This window comes from Entelurus aequoreus, linkage group LG22 (assembly GCF_033978785.1).
Source record: "Entelurus aequoreus isolate RoL-2023_Sb linkage group LG22, RoL_Eaeq_v1.1, whole genome shotgun sequence".
Lineage (NCBI taxonomy): Eukaryota > Metazoa > Chordata > Actinopteri > Syngnathiformes > Syngnathidae > Entelurus > Entelurus aequoreus.
The window spans coordinates 10644538-10668153 of NC_084752.1; the positions used below are offsets into that span (position 1 = coordinate 10644538).

The window sequence follows — 23616 nt, forward strand, 5'->3', positions numbered from 1 at the left end:
CCGATAAAGCCTCTTGAGTAGCATGTGTTGTCTCTGCCTGGGCGTTGGTCTGAGCTTCATATACATCCATCAATTGTGTCAGTCTCTCCAATTCTTTCGTAAGGCGCTCCACATACATATCCTGTTGGCAGAGCAGGGTTTTTTTTTTACAAAATGTACTCAACATTTATTGTGTAGGTACAGCGGAAACCCGGAATCACCAGTTTCATAGGCACATGACTTGGAAGTCAAGAGGGCCCCCAGCAGGCAGAAGACATCGAAACGACGTTGAGAACTCGAAACTCAAACACAACGTTGAAACAACATGCTTTTGCTGACGTCTATTTACTGTCAGGTTCTGACATTGATTTGACCATCAAATGTTGGTCATTTCTCGACCAATATTCTGCAACACAAAGCCAACGTTAAAACAACATTCCTCAAAGCTGTGAATGCTAAAACAGTGAATTCCCCCCAGCCAGACCAAGGTGAGGAGGATAATCTGCCACACGGTTCATGTCCCGAACGACAGCATAAGGCGGGATCGCATTATACAAGTTTTAAAATCACTGCATTGGCTTTCTGTGTGTTTCAGGGTAGATGTTATGGTCCTTCTTATGGTTTATAAATTATTTTGTTGTATTGGGCCTTCTTATCGTTCAGATTTGCTCCTACCCTACAAACCCTTGCGGACTCTGATATCCTCTAACACTCGTCTCCTATTTATTTTAAAAGTCAGGACACAAAGTCACGGGATGGCATCTTACCACTATTATGGTAAGATTACGTAAATTCCTTGAAGTTTCAGCTTTGCAACCATACTCCCCCCGGAACCCAAAGACTTTGGTTTCCCGGACGCTACCTAATTTCTCCACGATATGCTCCACAACCTCTGCATCCCCGATGAATTTCACCTACATGAAAGGGCATTTTATGACTTTTCTTAATTTAAAAACATGCTATAGTATGTTTTTATTGTCATAATTGTATTGCATGATTTTTGTATCCCTTTAACTTAGGTAGCCAGGGACTGCAGATGGAAATGAGCTATTTAGCTATAATCTGGTACAGAACATATCTGTCTTTGAACTTAATGTTTCTGTGCATTGTCCCTTCAAATAAAGACTAAACCAAACCATTATGGCCACAACAGCTTGCCGGAAGACCTCAGCGCTGCAGAGAACGTTCATGTTTTTAAGAGCAAGCTTAAGACCTACCTTTTTGATTTGGCCTTTACTTAATATATATTCATTTCATTAAAGCCATTCGTGCTTTACTTTTTATTCTTATCATTTATGCTAGGTTTTGTTTAGTTATATTTATTACATATCTATATACGTACATGTTTTTTCACAATATGTTTTACTTGCGATTTATCCTTTACACTTAATCATGTTTTTTTTTACAAGGAAAAGACTTGAGTAGTGTTACTAGATCCTATGAGACCCCACCTAAAGCTATTGAAGAACGTCCCAGACCGGCATATGGTTAAGTTCATCATGGAAATGCTGATAAACCGTAGCTTCACCCTACAGACCAGTGACGGACAACGCAGCAGGCTCAGGAGGCTGAGGAATGGGGTCCGTCCGTGCACCCATGTTGCTCAACATGTACACCTACGATTCACCGGAGGCAACATCCCGTAAATATGGCTACACTGGCCATCATGATGCGTCAACCAACATGGTATGCGCTGGAAGATGGCCTAAATCAGGACGTGGCTCAACCTGCTCAAGTGGCGCCTACAGCTCAGCATTGGAAAAACGGGGTCAGCTGGTTACCACCTCAAATACAGCAAAGCAAAAAGGAAACTGGATGTATTTGTCAACAACAAGCACCTGGAATTCCAACCAGCCCCGTGGTACTTTGGTGTACGCATGGATAGGTCACTCTCCTTCAAACAACACCCAAAATGTCATTAAGGGTCTCATTATTCCAACATCTCGCCGGAACGGGCTGGGGTGCATCCGCCAAGGTTCTCCGAATCTCCACGCAAGCCCTGGCCTCCTCCGCAGCTGGATACTGTGCCCAGCCTTGTGCAAAAGCCCGCGTGCCAGGTAGGTTGACATTGCCATAAATAACAAGTGGCTGCCTAAAGCCCACCCCCCGCTCCGCCTTCCAGTTTCAGTGGGAATTTCCCCGGCCGGTATCCGACAAGAAACTGCTACTCTTGCCCTAGCAGTGAAAGCCCGGAGACATGACTGGCATATCCTGCATAACACCACCACAACAATGCTGCTTCTAAAAAGACTCAAGTCCTACCATCCATACAACAGGGCGGCACAAAAGCTGCTCAGGTCCATCTCTGAAGACCTGTCTACGGAGGCATGGCTGGCGGCACCCTGGAAACAGGTGTGGTAGTCTGCTGGGCCCACATGCATCCACTATTACATCCTTGACCTGGGAGGCAGCATTAAAGGAGAGGAACTGCTTTGCTGAACCGCCTGAGAACAAGGGTTGGCTACTTTAAATGTTGTATCTGCTTTATCTATGAGTAAGTAAGGCCTGGCGAATGGAGCATGTTGTGAGTGTGGGCAGCCGGATCAGACCGCTGACCCCACAATCACCACCTCTGCCCTGTAAAAACCACCCTCGGAAGCCCGCCTCTTCAATGTGGAACCTGAGACGAGGGCAAGGCTATACGCTACCGAGCTGGACTTTGATAATGACACACGAAAGACATGGTTCTTACGATACATTGTTAATTATTTTTACGTTCCAATGTTCCTCGGAAGGAGCTCTCTGCATCAGGGATTATATCAGCCATGGCTTTGGGTGTGTTTTGTCTCAGCATCCTATTGGCCGTGGTCTAAAGACGTCCTGGTGCAGACGGCTTTTGTGATAGTGTTTATTCCACTGGCTCATCTGTAATCAGCCATGCATGATTGTATGCATGTGTGTTTTTGTGTCACTTGATGATGGGGGAAGTTGTTCATCAGGGCATTGTTTTCAAAACTGTAAAGCACTTTGTGTTGTATTTATTTTAAGCATGAAAGAATAAAAATATACTCAGTTAGATTTGATTGAATTTAACCACGAGATTGATGCGGCAAGACAGAAGATGTTACTAGAACGAACGTGGCCTAAAGATTCACCAAGGCAGTCTAAGTGCAAAGAGTAACTACGGGAATGCAAAGCACTTGTTATGACTCATAGAGCCATCTCTGAGTTTATTAGCATTCCTTGTCAGTCAGCGGCAGACACGGGCCAGGTGGCAAACCACAGTTTTCCGGCCCTCTCTGCTTAACCAGTTCAGGGCACAAGAGGGTTCAACCTGAAGCCTGGAGGGCTTTGAGAGAAAACCTCGGCTGAATTTACTACCAGCAGCAGACAGTAGATGAATACAAATTGGATAAAGATTTGAGTGTCACTCTGGACAACATCCTGAAAGGAGATGCAACCAAAAAGATGAAGACCATGGGGCAACTCGTGTATCAGGCATGCCACAATACCTTTGTTGTGAAGGAAGGCTAAACGGTCAAGCCACCTTCAGGTCCTAGTAGGAGGCAGCATCAGATCAGAGAGTTGTGGAAAGAACGAAGAACCCTCAAGAAAAGGTAGCGGAAAGCCGATGCTGAGGAGAACATAGCCTAGAATGAGCTAAGATCAGAGTTGCAGAAAACCCTAATCCAGCTTCGAAAGACAGAACCAAGCAGGGAAAAAGCAGAGTGAGAAACCTAGACAGAGGAAGTATGTCTTAAACAATCTCAAACTTCCAGGTAACAACCGACATTCTTGGAAAGCCAAAAAGTGGAAGGCTGACATGTACAAATGAGGAAGTTGAGGATAGTATGACAGAAGCCCACAGTGATCCCCGCAGAGAGATTCGACTGCAGCACTGTTGGAATCAGGTTTGTTTGAATCAAATTAGGAATGTGTAACACTATCTGCACACCCTTTAAACAATATATTCTAGCGACGACAAATCCAGCATGGAACACTTCACTACTTGTGATTTAGGGCTATATAAATAAACATTGATTGATTGACTGTCCACTCAACACAACATCACAAACAATTGGATTCAGGAAAAGGTTATAAAAGAAACGTAAAATATTATAAATATGTTTGTGTGTGTATATATATATATATATATATATATATATATATATATGTAACAGCTAGTCTATGTGTTACCAAAAGGGTTTTAAGTAGGGATGTCCGATAATGGCTTTTTGCCGATATCCGATATTCCGATATTGTCCAACTCTTAATTACCGATACTGATATCAACCGATACCGATATCAACCGATACCGATATCAACCGATACCGATATATACAGTCGTGGAATTAACACATTATTATGCCTAATTTGGACAACCATGTATGGTGAAGATAAGGTCCTTTTTAAAAATAATAATAATAATAAAATAAGATCAATTAATTAATATTTTCTTGAATAAAAAAGAAAGTAGAACAATATAAAAACAGTTACATAGAAACTAGTGATTAATAAAAATGAGTCAAATTAACTGTTAAAGGTTAGTACTATTAGTGGACCAGCAGCACGCACAATCATGTGTGCTTACGGACTGTATCCCTTGCAGACTTTATTGATATATATTGATATATAATGTAGGAACCAGAATATTAATAACAGAAAGAAACAACCCTTTTGTGTGAATGAGTGTGAATGGGGGAGGGAGGTTTTTTGGGTTGGTGCACTAATTGTAAGTGTATCTTGTGTTTTTTTAATGTTGATTTAATTTTTTAAAAAACAAAACAAACAACAAAAAAAACGATACCGATAAAAAGACTTGATACCGATCATTTCCGATATTACATTTTAAAGCATTTATCGGACATCTCTAGTTTTAAGGCAACAAATGTAACTAATAAATGTCTTTATTCGTCACAATTAGAAGTTAAACTTTGTAAAACTTCCGCGGGGACCGAATTAAATGCTGGCTTAGACAGGCTTTCATGGTTGTCAATCATGGCCGTCTCATGCACATGGAAATGCAAGAGTCATCCTCACAAACAAAAAGATTTGAAAACAACGGATGCAAAGCCCACCGTGCTGCTGTTAAACAGGTGAGCAAGACCTTTAATCCCGCCAAACACCTCCTTTTGCAACGTGGCTTTGTCCTTTTTCTCAGTGCGTGAGCATCGCGAGAAAATACAGCAGCTTCGATGGTTGGAACCAGCAAGGGGAGGCTAACAATGATCACGGCTCATTCCAAGCTTCGACCTATCCGTGGAAAAAACAGTGTCTATAAAGGCTTGGGGTTCGAATTGTCTTTTATGTCCCTAAAATATGTCAACTTTTAGCTGATGTACTTTTATTTACGTGGACATGTGTTTATTGATGTTGACCATCATTCGTACGGTGGTGCTGCGGTTTAAAAAGGATTTTTATTTATTTTTATTTTATAGCGCTTTTTCTCTAGTGACTCAAAGCGCTTTACATAGTGAAACCCAATCAAATCAAATCAAATCAACTTTATTTATAAAGCACATTTAAAATGTACCACAGGGGTAGCCAAAGTGCTGTACAATGGGCAGGTTAAAAATAATACGAGAACCGAGCAAACACAACACAACACAAACAGAACACGATAAAAAAATAAAAAAATAAAATATAAAAACATAAAAACATAAAAACAGGTTCACAGCAGGTGTATTATGGGGCGCCATTGCAGGATGGATATCACTCAGTGTTAAAAGCCATGGAATAAAAGTATGTTTTTAAGAGAGATTTAAAAACAGGAAGAGAGGAGGCTTGTCTAACACTAAGAGGTAGGTCGTTCCAGAGCTTGGGAGCAGCAGCGGCGAAAGCTCTGTCACCACAATATCTAAGTTACATTTAAACCAGTGTGGGTGGCACTGGGAGCAGGTGGGTAAAGTGTCTTGCCCAAGGACCCAATGGCAATGACTAGGATGGCGGAAGCTGGGATCGAACCTGGAACCCTTAAGTTGCTGGCACGGCCACTCTACCAACCGAGCTATACCGCCCCAGGTATAGGGTTACGTTTATAGTAAGCGTGTTACGATACACTTATCTCACAAGACGAGACACGATATCTTTTATAGGTTTGCATGCATGACCTATACATATGAGCTTTTAACTGTTGAACTTAATTGTTTCATGAATTAAGTCTAAAATGAAACCTTCTAAAAGTTAGATGGAACATATGATTCATTTATTATTTTCTGACATTTGAATGCTGTTACAATGTTGGATACTCCTGTTAAACAATGTCAAAGCATCAAATCATAAGGTTGATGCATTTTGGTGTGAGCTTGCACACAGATTTGGATGCTTCTGTTCATGGGGTTTTGCAGTCTGGCTACCTCGTGATGTCAAAACCAGTGAAGTTGGCACGTTGTGTAATTCGTAAATAAAAACAGAATATAATGATTTGCAAATCCTTTTCTACTTATATTCAATAGGATAGACTGCAAAGACAAGATATTTAATGTTCGAATTGAGATTTATTTTTTATTTTTTTGCAAATAATCATAAACTTAGAATTGAATGGCAGCAACACATTCCAAAAAAGTTGGCACAGGGGCATTTTTACCACTGTGTTACATGGCCTTTCCTTTTAACAACACTCAGTAAACGTTTGGGAACTGAGGAAACCAATTTTTGAAGCTTTTCAGGTGGAATTATTTCCCATTCTTGCTTGATTTACAGCTTAAGTTGTTCAACAGTCTCTGTTGTTGTATTTTAGGCTTCATAATGCACCACACATTTTCAATGGGAGACCGGTCTGGACTACAGGCAGGCCAGTCTAGTACCCGCACTCTTTTACTACAAAGCCACGCTGTTGTAACACGTGGCTTGGCATTGTCTTGCTGAAATAAGCAGGGGCGTCCATGATAACATTGCCTGTATGGCAACACGTGTTCCTCCAAAACCTGTATGTACCTTTCAGTATTAATGGTGCCTTCACAGATGTGTAAGTTACCCATGCCTTGGGCACTAATACACCCCCATACCATCACAGATGCTGGCTTTTGAACTTTGCGTCTAGAACAATCCGGATGGTTATTTTCCTCTTTGTTCCGGAGGACACAACATCCACAGTTTCCAAAAACAATTTGAAATGTGGACTCGTCAGACCACAGATCACTTTTCCACTTTGCATCAGTCCATCTTAGATGAGCCGAAGCCGGCGGAGTTTCTGGGTGTTGTTGATAAATGGCTTTTGCTTTGCAAATCATAGTATTCTGTTTTCATTTACGATTTACACAATGTGCCAACTTCACTGGTTTTGTACTTATTTGGACATTAAGTCAAGCTCTCAGCCAGAGGGGCGGGAGCTCCTCTCCCTCCGCTTCAGGCTATGAGGAAACACAAATAAGGTAGGATAAATTATTATTTTCATCTAATCGTGGCATGTGCATAATAACATGATGTGTGACATGAAGTGACATAAATGCTGCTAAAATCAGCTTTTTTTTACGTAGGTCTAGAAAACAAAATAGCGGGTACGACTTTTAAGATATATATTCAAATAGCGTACATTTTGCAAAAGATAAATGATGATACTTTTGGAGAGGGTGAGGCGTAGTTTCATTTGCAATCTGGGAAACGCTTACACAAGTCAGCATCTTGTAGACCAAGGGCGTCAAACTATTTTTTATCGTGGGCCACATCGCAGATACCAAAGCCTTTGGAGGGTCGCTTCATGATAGTATTACACAGTTTCCTTTTCTTTTTTTTATTATTATCGTTGTTTACCAACAAACTAATAGAAAACCTGCTTTGGAATCAAACGTCAAAGTGACAACTTAATTTCAGCTAGTGTAGAATTTTCATAAGGAAAAGGGTTTGAATGGCACAAAGGCAAGCAATACAGTAGGAATGGGATTCAGATGGCACTTTTTGGTTTACCTGACACATGAAACGTGACAAATTGCGGGAGTGCACTATCCACCTTAGCCGCAATTCCAACTTTGACCACAGCGTCAGTTGCTATGTAGAGTGGCGCTTTCCCCCATTTTCAGCAGACGGCATTGCAAAAATGATTAACCCCTCCTCTTCCTCTCATGCGAGATCCACCCAGGAATGGGGCCGTATAAATCCCTTTCCTACTGTGGCTTGGTTGCATCAAATTATATTGAGTTAAGAGCTGCATTTGCATGCCTTCATGATTTTTTTAATCAATAAAGATGAAATAAAGTTGATGCACATTCTTTCCGGGTAATCGCGGGCCACGAAGAATAATAGGGCGGGCCAGATGTGGCCCCCGGGTCTTGAGTTTGTTGTAGACGGACTTAAAATACAGTTATGAAAGTGACTGTGGAGCAAAATTTACACCAAAGCATATCCAATACATACAGTCGCGATCAAAAGTTTACATACACTTGTAAAGAACATAATGTTTGAGTTTGAGTTTATTTGGAACATGCAAGCATACAACATGATACATCACAGTTTCCAGTTTCTCTTTTCAACATGTTCGAAAAGGAGTAGGAAGAAGCAGAGCTTATTTAATCCTACCCCTTTTCTTTTACATAACAGTTGCTAAACTTTTTTGTTCACTTCCTGTTCTCAATTTATTCACAATGTGCTCCATAAGTAATCACAATAAAAATAAATGGATAAATAATATTTGGTGAAGTAAGTTACATTTCATATGATGAGATAAGTAAGATTATTTTGAGATGTCACGGCTGTCTTGAGTTTCTAATAATTTTTACAACTTTTAGTTTTTTGTGATAGAGTGATTGGAGCACATACATGTTGGTCACAAAAAACATTCATGAATTTTGGTTCTTTTATGAATTTATTATGGGTCTACTGAAAATCTGCTGGGTCAAAAGTATACATACAGCAATGTTAATATTTGCTTACATGTCCTTTGGCAAGTTTCACTGCAATAAGGCACTTTTGGTAGCCATCCACAAGCTTCTGCTTGAATTTTTGACCACTCCTCTTGACAAAATTGGTGCAGTTCAGCTAAATGTGTTGGTTTTCTGACAAAAATTGGTTTGGCCACAATACCCAGCAATGTGTTTGGAAGAGAAAAGGTGAGGCCTTTAATCCCAGGAACACCATCCCTATCGTCAAGCATGGTGGTGGTAGTTTTATGCTCTGGGCCTGTTTTGATGCCAATAGAACTTGTGCTTTACAGAGAGTAAATGGGACAATTAAAAAGGGGAATTCTTCAGGACAACCTAAAATCATCAGCCCGGAGGTTGGGTCTTGGGCGCAGTTGGGTGTTCCAACAGGACAATGACCCCAAACACACATCAAAATTGGTAAAGGAATGGCTAAATCAGGCTAGAATTAAGGTTTTAGAATGGCCTTCCCAAAGTGTGGACAATGCTGAAGAAAGAAGTCCATGTCAGAAAACCAACACATTTAGCTGAACTGCACCAATTTTGTCAAGAGGAGTGGTCAAAAATTCAAGCAGAAGCTTGTGGATGGCTACCAAAAGTGCCTTATTGCAGTGAAACTTGCCAAGGGACATGTAAGCAAATATTAACATTGCTGTATGTATACTTTTGACCCAGCAGATTTGCTCACATTTTCAGTAGACTCATAATAAATTCATAAAAGAACCAAACTTCATGAATGTTTTTTTTGTGACCAACAAGTATGTGCTCCAATCACTCTATCACAAAAAATAAGAGTGGTAGAAATGATTGGAAACTCAAGACAGCCATGACATTATGTTCTTTACAAGTGTATGTAAACTTTTGACCACGACTGTATCTCGACCACAAGAAATAGTTTTTTAAAATGTAGATTAAAATATTCATAGGTCCCAATCAAAATAAAGTAAATATTATTTAAAAAATTATTAAGGAGCTTTGCGAGAGTCTTCTGCATCTCGGATTTTGGGTCTGTCAAATGTCTCAATGATTGTTTTATTGTTTGTTTTGTTTTATCTCTGGGCTGCTGCGGTAGCATCTTGCTGCTGGGGGAAGCAATCCAGATGAGGATTTTCTGTCGCATCTTAGTGTCCATGATTGACACTTTAGCTGCTTCTGCTTGGACATACACACAGCGCCTTGGCTGTGAAACTCACATTTCAATGGATTCAAGAGTGGATTGAGTCGGGAAGGCCCACCTGCTTGAGTTTCTGATCTTCAGCCTGGGACTTCTTGGTTCCGACTTTGCGTGTTGCACTCTTGGTGGCTTTGACATTGGAATGCAGGTCCGCAGTGACAGCTTGTGTGAAGATGACGTGCAACCGCAGTTTGTCTAGTTCTGCCTGGAGCTTGGAAACTGTAGAAGAAAAACAGAGAAATAAAAGCCTCTGATAATGAGGGTGGTTACCCGATGCGGGTATACACTAGGCTGACCATACGTCCTCTTTTCCCCGGACATGTCTCTCTTCCGGGCGGGGTTTCTTAAATGCCTCAAATGTCCGGCATTTTGAGTTAGGGTTGCGTGTATTTTCAATGTACGTCCAGGGTTAAGAATAAGGGGTTAAACAAAAAAAACTGAAGGTGTGCGCACGCAGAAACATTGGTGAGGGAGGGGCAGAGACACAGAGAGAGAGAGCTAGTGAGTGGAGAGACAGACATGAGAACAAGAAATGCCGAAATGTAAATGCAACTTCACGGATGATTTGCGGAAAAAGTATTTGTGTTTTCGTCCTGGCCGTGACACATGGGAAGCAGAATGCACTGTGTGCAAAGCAGGAACGTGTATATCTGTGGCAAATAAAGATCTACAAGCCCATATCGACACTACAAAGCACAAAACAGCTGTGCAGGGCGAGAGCTCGTCTGCTGTTTTTGGTTTAAATGTAATTAACTTCTTTTGAGGCATTATTTATGTTTAGATTATATACAATTATTTTGAATATTTCTACCTCTGCACTTTTTTTCCAAAACTGTGAATGTTACAGAATATACACTACCGTTCAAAAGTTTGGGGTCACCCAAAGAATTTTGTGGAATAGCCTTCATTTCTAAGAACAAGAATAGACTGTCGAGTTTCAGATGAAAGTTCTCTTTTTCTGGCCATTTTGAGCGTTTAATTGACCCCACAAATGTGATGCTCCAGAAACCCAATCTGCTCAAAGGAAGGTCAGTTTTGTAGTTTCTGTAACGAGCGAAACTGTTTTCAGATGTGTGAACATGATTGCACAAGGGTTTTCTAATCATCAATTAGGCTTCTGAGCCAATGAGCAAACACATTGTACCATTAGAACACTGGAGTGATAGTTGCTGGAAATGGGCCTCTATACACCTATGTAGATATTGCACCAAAAACCAGACATTTGCAGCTAGAATAGTCATTTACCACATTAGCAATGTATAGAGTGTATTTCTTTAAAGTTAAGACTAGTTTAAAGTTATCTTCATTGAAAAGTACAGTGCTTTTCCTTCAAAAATAAGGACATTTCAATGTGACCCCAAACTTGTGAACGGTAGTGTAAGTGTGACTTATTTTGTTATACTGTCAACCAGTGTTGCGTTACGCACTTTTTGTGTCTTTTTAACGCATTGAAATCAGAAAAGACGCAGATTTTTTTTTATTTTACCATTTGCGGCCCACAGCTAATGTTTTAAAGGCCCACGGCACATTCTAAAAATACTATTAAAATAAACAAAAACATAACAAAAGTGAAATAAAAAAGCTTACAGGTGAAATGTAATTTAGAAAAAGTTGCAATGTTGACTAATAAAACAAAAAAAAAAGTTTTCTTTCAAACTGTCATTGCTCAAAACATAATAATAATAATCAAAATCAATGTTATTATGAATTATTGACCTATCAAAGGTTCCGACTACGTCAAATATTACACTAAGAAAAATATTTTTGGTGGAAGATTTTGCATATTTTGTGTGTTTGCCATAAAAAACATAGTTTTGTTTGACAAAAAAGGGCGGAAAACAAACAAACAAAAAACACAACATAAAAAAACTAAAACATTTTGAAATGAGGAATAGATGTGAAGTTGATGTAGACTCCAGAGATTTAAGCGTTTTAAATATAAAATGTATGTGTGCCCTGGCACACCATTATCATCATTTCACGGCCGAAGCAAAACACTTTTTACACTTTTATACTGAAATAAATACACCTACAACTTATTAAATAAAATGATAGAAAAAATGTGCAGCAGTGGTAAAATTTAGATCCATGAAGGAAAGAAGAAAGTGAATGAATGTTTATAAAGTTAAAGTTAAAGTTAAAAACTGAATACATTTACATATGTATACACATTTGTTTTCTTTTGTATTTTTTTTTAATGAATTAAGTAACGTTTATGACAACCTTTTTCCAAAACACAATATAGAATGTGAGATACAACAGGATAATGCATACATTTGTCATTTATTTTCAAAACGATTACAAAAAAGTGGTACCCCAAAAATTTACTGTGGCACCCCATTTTTATGACTTGATGGGGTCCCTGGGACCCCATTTTGAAAATTCCTAGCGCCAACACTGCTGTCAACAGAGGAGAAAAAATGCTTTATTTGAATAAATATATTATTTATGAAGCAAGTTCGAGTATCATTGGCAAATTTCCACCTAGTCCCGGCCTTGGCGTGCTGCCCGCCTTGGCACGCATATATGTGTCCTCTTTTTGGGATTTCAGAATATGGTCAGCCTAATATACACTATAATGCCAAAAAGTATTTGCCCTCCCAGCCAAATGATCAGAATCAGGTGTCATAATCACTTGGCCCGGGCACAGGTGTAATAAAACAAGAGACTACTTCTACAAACAGTTGTGAAAGAATGGGCCGCTCTCAAGAGCTCAGTGACCGTGCACCGGTGCACAAAGCAAGGTCCATAAAGACATGGATGACAGAGTCTGGTGTGGATGAACTTGACTGGCCTGCACAGAGTCCTGACCTGAACCCGATGGAACACCTTTTAGGATGAATTAGAACGGAGACTGAGAGCCAGGCCTTCTCGACCAACATCAGTGTGTGACCTCACCAATGCACTTTTGGAAGAGTGGTGGAAAAATTCCTATAAACACACTCCACAACCTTGTGGACAGCCTTCCCAGAAGAGTCGAAGCTGTAATAGCTGCAAAAGGTGGACCCACATCATATTGAACCCTACAGGTCAGGAATGGGATGGCACTTCAAGTTCATATGTGACTCAAGGCAGGTGGCCAAATACTTTTGGCAATGTAGTGTATTTTACATTACGTGGGTACAATTTGACCTGGGTAACTATCAATCTTGTGTAGAAATAGCTATATATGGTCATGGTAACTAAGATCGTCAACACACTATTTGACACATGTATTCTCCCATGTGTTTAGTGATCAAAGGTGTGCAACTGTGCAGATTCTGGATGCACAGCCTCGGTCTGTCACCTTAATCCAGAAACAGTTGCTGCAGCAGTGGAACAGGGAAGGCTGAGGAGTGTGATCCTACAATAGTTGGAACACACCCTCCGGTTCCCCTTCTTAAAGAAAGGAACCACCACCCCGGTCTGCCAATCCAGAGGTACCGCACCCGAGGTCCACGCGATGTTGAAAAGTCTTGTCAACCAAGACAGCAGCCATAGCATCCAGAGCCTTAAGGAACTCCGGGCGGATCTCATCCACCCCCGGGGTCTTGCCACCGAGGAGCTTTTTAACTACCTCGGCAATAGGAGCGTCCACCACAGATTCCCCAGGCCCTGCTTCCTCATTGGAAGACGTGTTGGTGGGATTGAGGAGGTCTTCGAAGTATTCCCTCCACCGATCCACAACATCCGCAGTCGAGGTCAGCAGAACACCATCCTCACCATACACGGTGTTGACAGTGCACTGCTTTCCCTTCCTGAGGCGGCGGATGGTGGTCCAGAATCACTTCGAAAGCCGTCCGGAAGTAGTAGCGCTAAACAAGAAATACAAACTACAAACATAATAAAACAATCACTTGCCTTACAATCCTAAAATGCAGAGAAATGGGATGTTCATATATTCTCTTTTGGATTAAGAATACATCATAATCCCCACGCAGGTACAAAATAAATCAATAAACAAAAGGTGGGCGCAAACGAGCATCTTTTTGTGACTTTCTCGCAATCTCTGGGCTTTAAGTTGAATGTCAAAGTTGACCAACTTCTCGGTTTATGACAACCTTCTACTATACATGTGACTTAGACTTAGACTTAGACTTCCTTTTATTGTCATTCAAATTTGAACTTTGCAGTACAGATACGAACGAAATGTTGTTGCATTAGCTCATGGTAGTGCAGGATAAAAGAGCAATAAGGTTCAGATATAAATAAATAGTGAGTGGCATGATTTATCATCAAGCATTAAAGGCCTACTGAAAGCCACTACTACCGACCACGCAGTCTGATGGTTTATATATCAGTGATGAAATCTTAACATTGCAACACATGCCAATACGGCCGGGTTAACTTATAAAGTGCAATTTTAAATTTCCCGCCACACTTCCGGTTGAAAAAGCCTTCGGAGGATGACGTATGCGCGTGACGTAGCCTGGGGAACAGAGGTATGCCTTCCCCATTGAATACAATACAAAAAAGCTCTGTTTTCATTTCATAATTCCACAGTATTCTGGACATCTGTGTTGGTGAATCTTTTGAAATGTGTTTAATGAACAATGGAGGCTGCAAAGAAGAACGTTGTAGGTGGGTCGGTGTATAGCGGCTGGCTGTAGCAACACAACAAGGATTACTCACTTGGATAGCAGACGCGCTAGCCGATGCTAACCGGCCACTGCACGGATGATCGGGTGAAGTCCTTCGTCGCGCCGTCGATTGCTGGAACGCAGGTGAGCACGGGTGTTGATGAGCTGGGCAGATGATGGCTGGCTGGCGTAGGTGGAGCGCTAATGTTTTTATCATAACTCTGTGAGGTCCGGTTGCTAAGTTGCTAAGTCAGCCTTAGCGTCGTTAGCAACAGCATTGTTAAGCTTTGCCAGGCTGACAATTATTAACCGTGTAGTTACATGTACATGGTTTAATAGTATTGTTGATCTTCTGTCTATCCTTCCAGTCAGGGATTTATTTATTTTGTTTCTATCTGCATTTGAGACAGATGCTATCACGTTAGCTCATGCTAATTAGCATGAGCTTCGTCGATGTATTGTCGTGGAGATAAAAGGCACTGAATGTCCATTTCGCGTGCTCGACTCTCATTTTCAAGAGGATATAGTATCCGAGGTGGTTTAAAATACAAATCCGTGATCCACAATAGAAAAAGGAGAGAGTGTGGAATCCAATGAGCCAGCTTGTACCTAAGTTACGGTCAGAGCAAAAAAAAAAATGTATTTCACTGCATTCTAGTCCGTCACTCTAACGTTCCTCGTCCACAAATCTTTCATCCTCGCTCAAATTAATGGGGTAATGGTCCGAATAGCTCTAGCTGCGTTGAAAACAATAGGAAAATATGAGGGAGTGAACAACTGACAACATCACGCTACTTCCGGTAGGGGCAAGGTTTTTTTTTTATCAGAGACCAAAAGTTGCGAACTTTATCGACGTTGTTCTATACTAAATCCTTTCAGCAAAAATATGGCAATATCGCAAAATGATCAAGTATGACACATAGAATGGATCTGCTATCCCCGTTTAAATAAATAAAAATTCATTTCAGTAGGCCTTTAACTTTTACCAAGCCAGAACAGTAGTTCTGTGTTAGCGCTAATAACAACAATATCTCTAATACTTGGTTTAGCACAGTGGTTCTTAACCTTGTTGGAGGTACCAAACCCCACCAGTTTCATATGCGCATTCACCGAACCCTTCTTTAGTGAATTTTTTTTTTTTTTTTTTTTTTCCAATTCAAGACAAAGTTATGTTTTTTTTACTGGTGCACAAAGTGAACCGTGCATGAACATCACCTTGTTCAAAGAACAAAACCAACACAGTGCATGAACTCACAACAAATTACACACCTGCAAATCAGATGGAAAATTAGAGGGAACATTGTTTGGTGGTTTCCATATTACGCCGATAGGGAGAAGTTTTAATTTAGATCAGGGGTGGGCAATTAATTTTCACCGGGGGCCGCATAAGCAACCCGAGCACTGCTGGAGGGCCACACGACAATATTTCAATTAAATTTTGCTCAATATTATTTTTGATATACCGTAAGATAAATAATAATGATGATAATAATAATAATAATTAATAATAATAATTTAATTTAACCTAACTTAACTTTATACAAAAGCAGATTGCTTTTGATGGTCACTTTATCCTGCATTATCCAACATTTTTCCCCATCAGATTTGGACAACCATCTGTTGTTAAAAATAGTTTTTAATCATATTTATTTTATATTGTTTTTTATATTGGTTTTATATGTAATTGTTTTTTCTTTTTATTCAGTCATTGGTGGAGCTAAGGATAATATTTGAATATTGTTTGTAATATTGTTGTGCAGCACTTTGGAAACATTTTGTTGTTTAAATGTGCTATATAAATAAAGTGGATTGGATTGTCACATCTGCCAGCTTGTCCCAACACCCATTTACCTCTGTGAACAAGTCATTACCTGTGGTTGTCTCTTTAATTGACTGCATCAGAGCTCTCATCCAAAGTTAGCGAAAAACAGCCCATGTCTCCGGGCATTATCAGCGCAACAAAGTCCAATAAGCACTCCTTAATAAACTCTCCGTCAGAAAACGCCTTACTTTTTCTGGCGCTTTTGTGAGAAATGACGAAACTTGTCCTGACGGCTGCATCTCTGGGGGTGTGAAATATGGCACAAAGTCCTTGTTGGGTTTGCAGTTTTACCATCAACGCATCAGCCTCCCTTGCGCGCGCTTCATCAGGCACATTCCGGTATTTTCCCTCGTGTTTCTTCGTGTAGTGGCGATTAAAATGATATTTAAACACAGCAACCTGTGTACCACACATTAAGCACACGGCTTTACCATTAATTTATGTAAAGAAATACTTGGCAGTCCATCTCTTGTTGGAAACACGCCATTCCTCATCAACTTTTCTTTTTTTAGCGTCTAATCACTTGTCTCTATGCATCTTCACTCACAGGTTCCCCCCGGACATACGGCATAAATAACACATTTCAAAATAAAAGCAGCACAGTTGTATTGCGCGCACGACATAGATGTTTTTTAAACTTTATTTTGTAATTTGTAATTGCGCCGTTCAATTCACTCACAATCGCACACGCGCATACGTCCACACGGAAGTAATACAAATAACGCTTTTCAAAACAAAAGCAGCACCGTTGTATTGCACACTCGACATAGATACTTTTTTAAATTTATTTTGTAATTTATGATTGGCCTCACGCGGGCCGGACAGGGATGCGCAAAGGGCCGGATGCGGCCCGCGGGCCGTACAATGCCCAGGTCTGATTTAGATGATGAGTCGGGTGTGTCTTGACCTCCACGGTGGAGGCTCCGCCGAACCCTTGAGGCCGACTCACCAAACCCCTAGGGTTCGATCGAACCCAGGTTAAGAACCACTGGTTTAGCAGGTTATGACATGTAAATAGATAGATAGATGGATGGATGGATGGATGGATGGATGGATGGATGGATGGATGGATGGATGGATGGATGGATGGATGGATGGATAGATAGATAGATAGATAGATAGATAGATAGATAGATAGATAGATAGATAGATAGATAGATAGATAGATAGTACTTTATTGATTCCTTCAGGAGAGTTTCCTCAGGAAAATTAAAATAGAGTATTGTTGGCGTTTTTGGATGTTTTTACAGGGGTTTGTTTATTCGTGCAATAGAGGACTACCCATCAGCTTAATTGTGAGCCACATGTCATTGCCGTACACAGGGCCGGCCCGTGGCATAGGCCGTATAGGCAAATGCTAAGGGCGCCGTCCATCAGGGGGCGCCACGCCAGTGCCACAAATGTTGGAGAAAAAAAAAAAAAAGTTGGTACTATTATTTCTAAATACAAAAAATAATCCCACGTTAATTAAAATGCAAAGTAAAGCCTATTTAATAGAAATATTATTTGTTACAACATTACGCCCCCCCCCCCCCCCTCATCCCCCCGCACGGTGCGCTCCCTCCCTTCCCGTATCATGACTCTTACCACATCAAAAAATCAACACAAGATGTCAAAACGGCCAAAACTGTCAGGCGCCCAGGGAAGAAAAAAGAGAAAAGAAGAGGAGAAACGAGAAAAAGACAGAGGTAGCAGGTAGGTAACGTTAGCCTACATGAAATTATTTGTCTGTTACAGAATGTGATAGTAACCTGGCTTTAGCATGAAGCTAATGTTACATGATTCGGCAATTGCTAATCAATAAATAGCTAGTTATGTTTTAACGTCGGGTTAATATTGTGGAGGGGGCTAAATTGTTATGGAAAATAATAATGTAACGTTAGGTAATTACAGTACTCCCACCTTACATTCCTCAGGGACATTTGTATTAGATCTTTTAAGCAGGTGTTTTTGTTTACATTGTTATTGCCTTCTGGTTAGCTAATGTTTGCCCTGCAGGTAATAGTCACTTCTCCACCCCTTTATATATTAGGTATAGTTGTAAGCCTAGTTGTTAAAGTGCACATCATTAATGTTAATTAAGCAATATCACATGAGAGGGAATGCTGTTTTTTAATTTGACACTGCTGTGATTCGGTTAAAGATAATCATAACATAACATTCTCATATAATATGTTATATGTTAATATGACAAAGCTATTCGGTTTCTTGTGAGTATATATACACTTCACTGCCGATGTGGGGAGGGGGGGGCGCCACCTAAAATCTTGCCTAGGGCGCCAGATTGGTTAGGGCCAGGCCTGGCCGTACATTATGATATTTGAATGCAAAAAAAAAGAAAGACATGTCTTCTAGTCTTAGAAATGGATTGTGAATGATGGGCAACATTTGAAAATAAGAGCCGTACCCCTTTCAGTGCAAATGGGAGAATAGATAAAAGCCCAGCTGAAGATAATGGCTCTATTCTGATGCATGTAGTAGCCTTGGATATAAAGTAGCACCTGTGGATGTTTTGAAACAAAGATACACTCACCAGTTAATGCTGGTCTTGAGTTTATGTTTATGAATAATAGTTTGATATGTAAAATCCTAATACTTACAAGTATTCAATTCAAACACATTCCAGAGCAATGAGAGTCTTACCATCGGCCTTGGTCTTGTTACACTGATTGGTGATACTGGTATGACAAGCCTTAGTCGCCATCAGTTGATCCTGGACTTGTCTATGTTTGCTTTCAGCCAAGACCTTGGTCTGTTCTTGGCACTCCAGCCTTGTCTGGAGTCCTTTTAGTCGCTCTTGCTCCCTGAACAACTTGACAAATATTTCTTCTGTTTTGCTTGACTCTGCCTTGTCATCCGCTGTCTACACGTAAAACAAAGAGCAACATTATTAGACTTTTAGTTTGAAAAAAAAACATACATACACTCTTGGCATTCTCTCGAGCTTCAAGAGGTAGTCAACTGAAATGATTTTCACTTCACAGGTGTGCTTGAAGCTCATCGAGAGAATGCCAAGAGTGTGCAAAGCAGTGATCAGAGCAAAGGGTGGCTATTTTGAAGAAACTAAAACATGTTTTCAGTTATTTCACTTGTTAAGTACATAACTCCACATGTGTTCATTCATAGTTTTGATGCCTTCAGTGACAATCTACAATGTAAATAGTCATGCAAATATGGAAAACACATTGACTGAGCAGAAGGTGTGTCCAAATGTTTGGTCTGTACTGTATATAAATTAACAATTATTTAAGCAGTTAAACGTATTAAGTATATTTTCTTTCCATTTTTAAAAACACAAATAGCGTACACCTTAGACTTAGACTTAGACTTATACAAACGTTATTGATCCACAAGGGAAATTGTTCCCCACAGTAGTTCAGTTACAAAGGGGGGAAAGGGTAAGGATGGAAAGGATAATGCAGGTATAAAGTAGACTAAAAATATACCATAGTAGCAATATAAACATAACATACCTGTAACATTTACATATTATATATACAGTATATAATACATACTGATATATTATATGTTTATATAATATATACTATATATAACAAATCCCAATTACCATGTACAATATTAATGAATAACAATATTACAGTAAATCTCATGCTTTCCACAGTGCGATCATTTCATAGCTTTTTAAATAAATATTTTATTCAAGAAATATAGTAAGAATGATTGATATTTGACACCCTATTAAAGTATTAGAATGGTTACATAGGTTTAAAATGACTTTGTGGTTAAAAAAAACAAAAAAAAAACTGTCATGACAGGTTTGGACTTTATTTTAATTGATGTTCCTGCGCTTTGTATTGTCTCCTTTCCAGTACTTTTTTCAGATCCACTTCTTGTTTGTCTCCTTTTGCTGCCTTCGCTCCAGCCTGAGAGCCAGTTCCTCACCTGTCCCTGATTGGCAGTCACGGCACACCTGTCCCTGGTCTCGAGTCAGGATGCTTCGTTCATACTGGATGCCAGCCCTGTCTTCTGGACTGCTGCACTACATTTTATCATTGAACAATTCTAAACTGCACTTCCTAAGGTAGTTAGCATGAGGTACAGTGGTGGCCAAAAGTTGACATACACTTGTAAAGAACATAATGTCATGGCTGTCTTGAGTTTCCTATAATTTCTACAACTCTTATTTTTTGTGATAAAGTGATTGGAGCACATACTTGTTGGTCACAAAAAACATTCATGAAGTTTGGTTCTTTTATGAATTTATTATGGGTCTACTGAAAATGTGAGCAAATCTGCTGGGTCAAAAGTATACATACAGCAATGTTAATATTTGCTTACATGTCCCTTGGCAAGTTTCACTGCAATAAGGCACTTTTGGTAGCCATCCACAAGCTTCTGCTTGAATTTTTGACCACTCCTCTTGACAAAATTGGTCCAGTTCAGCTAAATGTGTTGGTTTTCTGACATGGACTTGTTTCTTCAGCATTGTCCACACATTTAAGTCAGGACTTTGGGAAAGCCATTCTAAAACCTTATTTCTAGCCTGATTTAGCCATTCCTTTACCACTTTTGACGTGTGTTTGGGGTCTTTGTCCTGTTGGAACACCCAACTGCGCCCAAGACCCAACATCCGGGCTGATGATTTTAGGTTGTCCTGAAGAATTTGGAGGTAATCTTCCTTTGTCATTGTCCCATTTACTCTCTGTAAAGCACCAGTTCCATTGGCAGCAAAAGAGGCCCAGAGCATAACACCTCCACCACCATGCTTGATGGTAGGTATGGTGTTCCTGGGATTAAAGGCCTCACCTTTTCTCTTCCAAACATATTGCTGGGTATTGTGGCCAAACATCTAAATTTTTGTTTCATTTGACATCACATGGACAAAGATAAGACCTTCTGGAGGAAATTGTGGTTCTGTGGCACACGTCAAAAGTGGTAAAGGAATGGCTAAATCAGGCTAGAATTAAGGTTTTAGAATGGCCTTCCCAAAGTCTTGACTTAAACGTGTGGACAATACTGAAGAAACAAGTCCATGTCAGAAAACCAACAAATTTAGCTAAACTGCACCAATTTTGTCAAGAGGAGTGGTCAAAAATGTAACCAGAAGCTTGCCAGAAGCTTGTGGATGGCCACCAAAAGTGCCTTATTGCAGTGAAACTTGCCAAGGGACATGTAAGCAAATATTAACATTGCTGTTATCAGATTTGGTCACATTTTCAGTAGACCCATAATAAATTCATAAAAGAACCAAACTTCATGAATGTTTTTTGTGACCAACAAGTATGTGTGGAGTTTGCATGTTCTCCCCGTGACTGCGTGGGTTCCCTCCGAGTACTCCGGCTACCTCCTGGGGATAGGTTGATTGGCAACACTAATCGGTCCCTAGTGTGTGAATGTGAGTGTGAATGTTGTCTGTCTATCTGTGTTGGCCCTGCGATGAGGTGGCGACTTGTCCAGGGTGTACCCCTCCTTCCGCCCGAATGCACCCCACCCCCGCGACCCCAAACGGGGACAAGCGGTAGAAAATGGATGGATACCAGGACATTTAAGTGGACCACATTAAGACATTTAAGTGTTGCCGGCAGCTGTGTCACCATGGCTTGGTGTGGGTTAGAATGGACAAATATGTATCTCACCTTTTCCTTCAGTTGCATGGTTAGCCTTTCCAATTCCGTGACAAGTTGATGCTTTAGCGCAGCTTGCTTCTTTGCTATCAGGGGCTGCGGGCAAGTACAGAAGAAACATGTGGTTACTTGACTTCCAGAAGCATCAAAATCGCTTATGATGCATTCATGTCAACCCTCGTTGTCATTGCAGTCTATAAACTATAAGAACATTTAAGGTAGTTCACCCATTTTTAAACTGGTAACTTCAACTCTTGTTAGGTTTAGATGCTTTTTTACAATGCAGGTTTAATACATTCAATTGTAACTGCCTCTATCTGTAAGTACTAGAAAGTGTCTTAACACGTAGCTCTCTGGAAACTTGTTGTTTTTACCACAGATAGTTGTAACAAACACAGAATGACAAACTACACACATGTTCAGCGTCAAGAACAAGAAATTCTTCCTCTTCTTCCGGATCCATAACTGACTCCTCCTCAATGTTTTCTTCAACTAAGGTTGGAAGCGGGGCTGATGACAGTACTCGGGAAATACCTTCCAGCTCTGAAACAGAAAACAGAATATAGGCAGCCTGGACAAAGTCTTCATTAAAAAGTTAGCCCCTCTAGGATTTTTGTGTGCTCTTCTTATGGTTCTTCGGCCTGAATTGACCTAAACCACTGCATCTTTTTTCAGAAAGTTGCAGCAAAAGTTGCAATGTTTTGAAGCTAATTCTTCTAAATAACATTGAATCAGCTTGTGATTGTATGATTTTATTTTATTTATTAATGTTTTACATAAAGTATTTGAAAAAAATCCAACAAATATGTTTTATTTGCACACAAATAGTTTGGTAAACAAATACTGTATAAATATGTAGGGATGATGCTCGAAACCGGTTTTCCCGGTTGTTCGATAAGAAAAGAACCGAGTCCTCGGACTCGAATCCCTTTTTGAGAACCGGTACCCGTTATCGAGACCACTATAGTAAAGAAAAAGAGTTGGTTCTTTATTCGAATCCCTGGGAACGAATCCCGTCCCGACAAGAAATGCCCTGTGGGACATCACAAGAAATGACGTCACGTAGTTTAGTCATTAGGCACAGATGGGGAAAGCAGGAAAAACATGGACCGGAAAAAGCGCTCCAAGGCATGGCTTCATTTCACCAAAAAAAACGAGGAAGCGGCAATATGCAATTATTACCAGGCTTCGCTCTCGTGTAAGGGGGTGAAGCACAACAAGCGTGTCGTGTCTTCGACACGTGTTGAAGCAGCGGCAGAGAAGACGAAGCCCAAGTCCCAGCTACAGTGGCGGTGACGCCGGTGAGTAACTAACGTTAACTGTTGCCGGTTAATTCCCATATCTGCTCACTTGTAGTAACGTTACCTTTTATGTCAACCAGGACTGCAGTAATGTTAGCTAGACTAACGTTACCTCAGCATAGTCAGTGGCTAACGGTAACGTTAACGTGAGCCTTTTTGTATGTGTCTGATAACGTTAACGTTATCTTGTAGCCTACACCACGACAGAGTTTGCAAGTCTGTCTAATAAACTAGTGCTTTCTTTATTTCTTTAGTTTATTTGGAACATGGACACACTTACAGTGTGATACATCACAGTTTCATATCATTTCACTTTACAGGAGTAGGAAGAAGTAAAGCTTATTTAATCCTACCCCTTTCCCACTTCATAGCGTTTACAAATATATACATCATTTACTGAC

The 23616-nt window shown here is 40.2% G+C and overlaps 1 protein-coding gene across 1 annotated transcript in view; it reads right to left on the reverse strand.

The window, feature by feature from the left end:
* LOC133639364 (coiled-coil domain-containing protein 40-like) overlaps window positions 1-23616 on the reverse strand; it is a 53962-nt gene that overhangs the window by 24312 nt on the left and 6034 nt on the right. The window contains exons 4-8 of the mRNA XM_062032619.1: window positions 22330-22457; window positions 21927-22010; window positions 18973-19192; window positions 10010-10167; window positions 1-121 (exon numbers count right to left, since the gene is read on the reverse strand). The exon at window positions 1-121 is cut by the window's left edge and continues 2 nt beyond it. Of these exons, the coding sequence (XP_061888603.1) occupies window positions 1-121; window positions 10010-10167; window positions 18973-19192; window positions 21927-22010; window positions 22330-22457 (711 nt within the window). The remainder of the gene's footprint in view (window positions 122-10009; window positions 10168-18972; window positions 19193-21926; window positions 22011-22329; window positions 22458-23616) is intronic.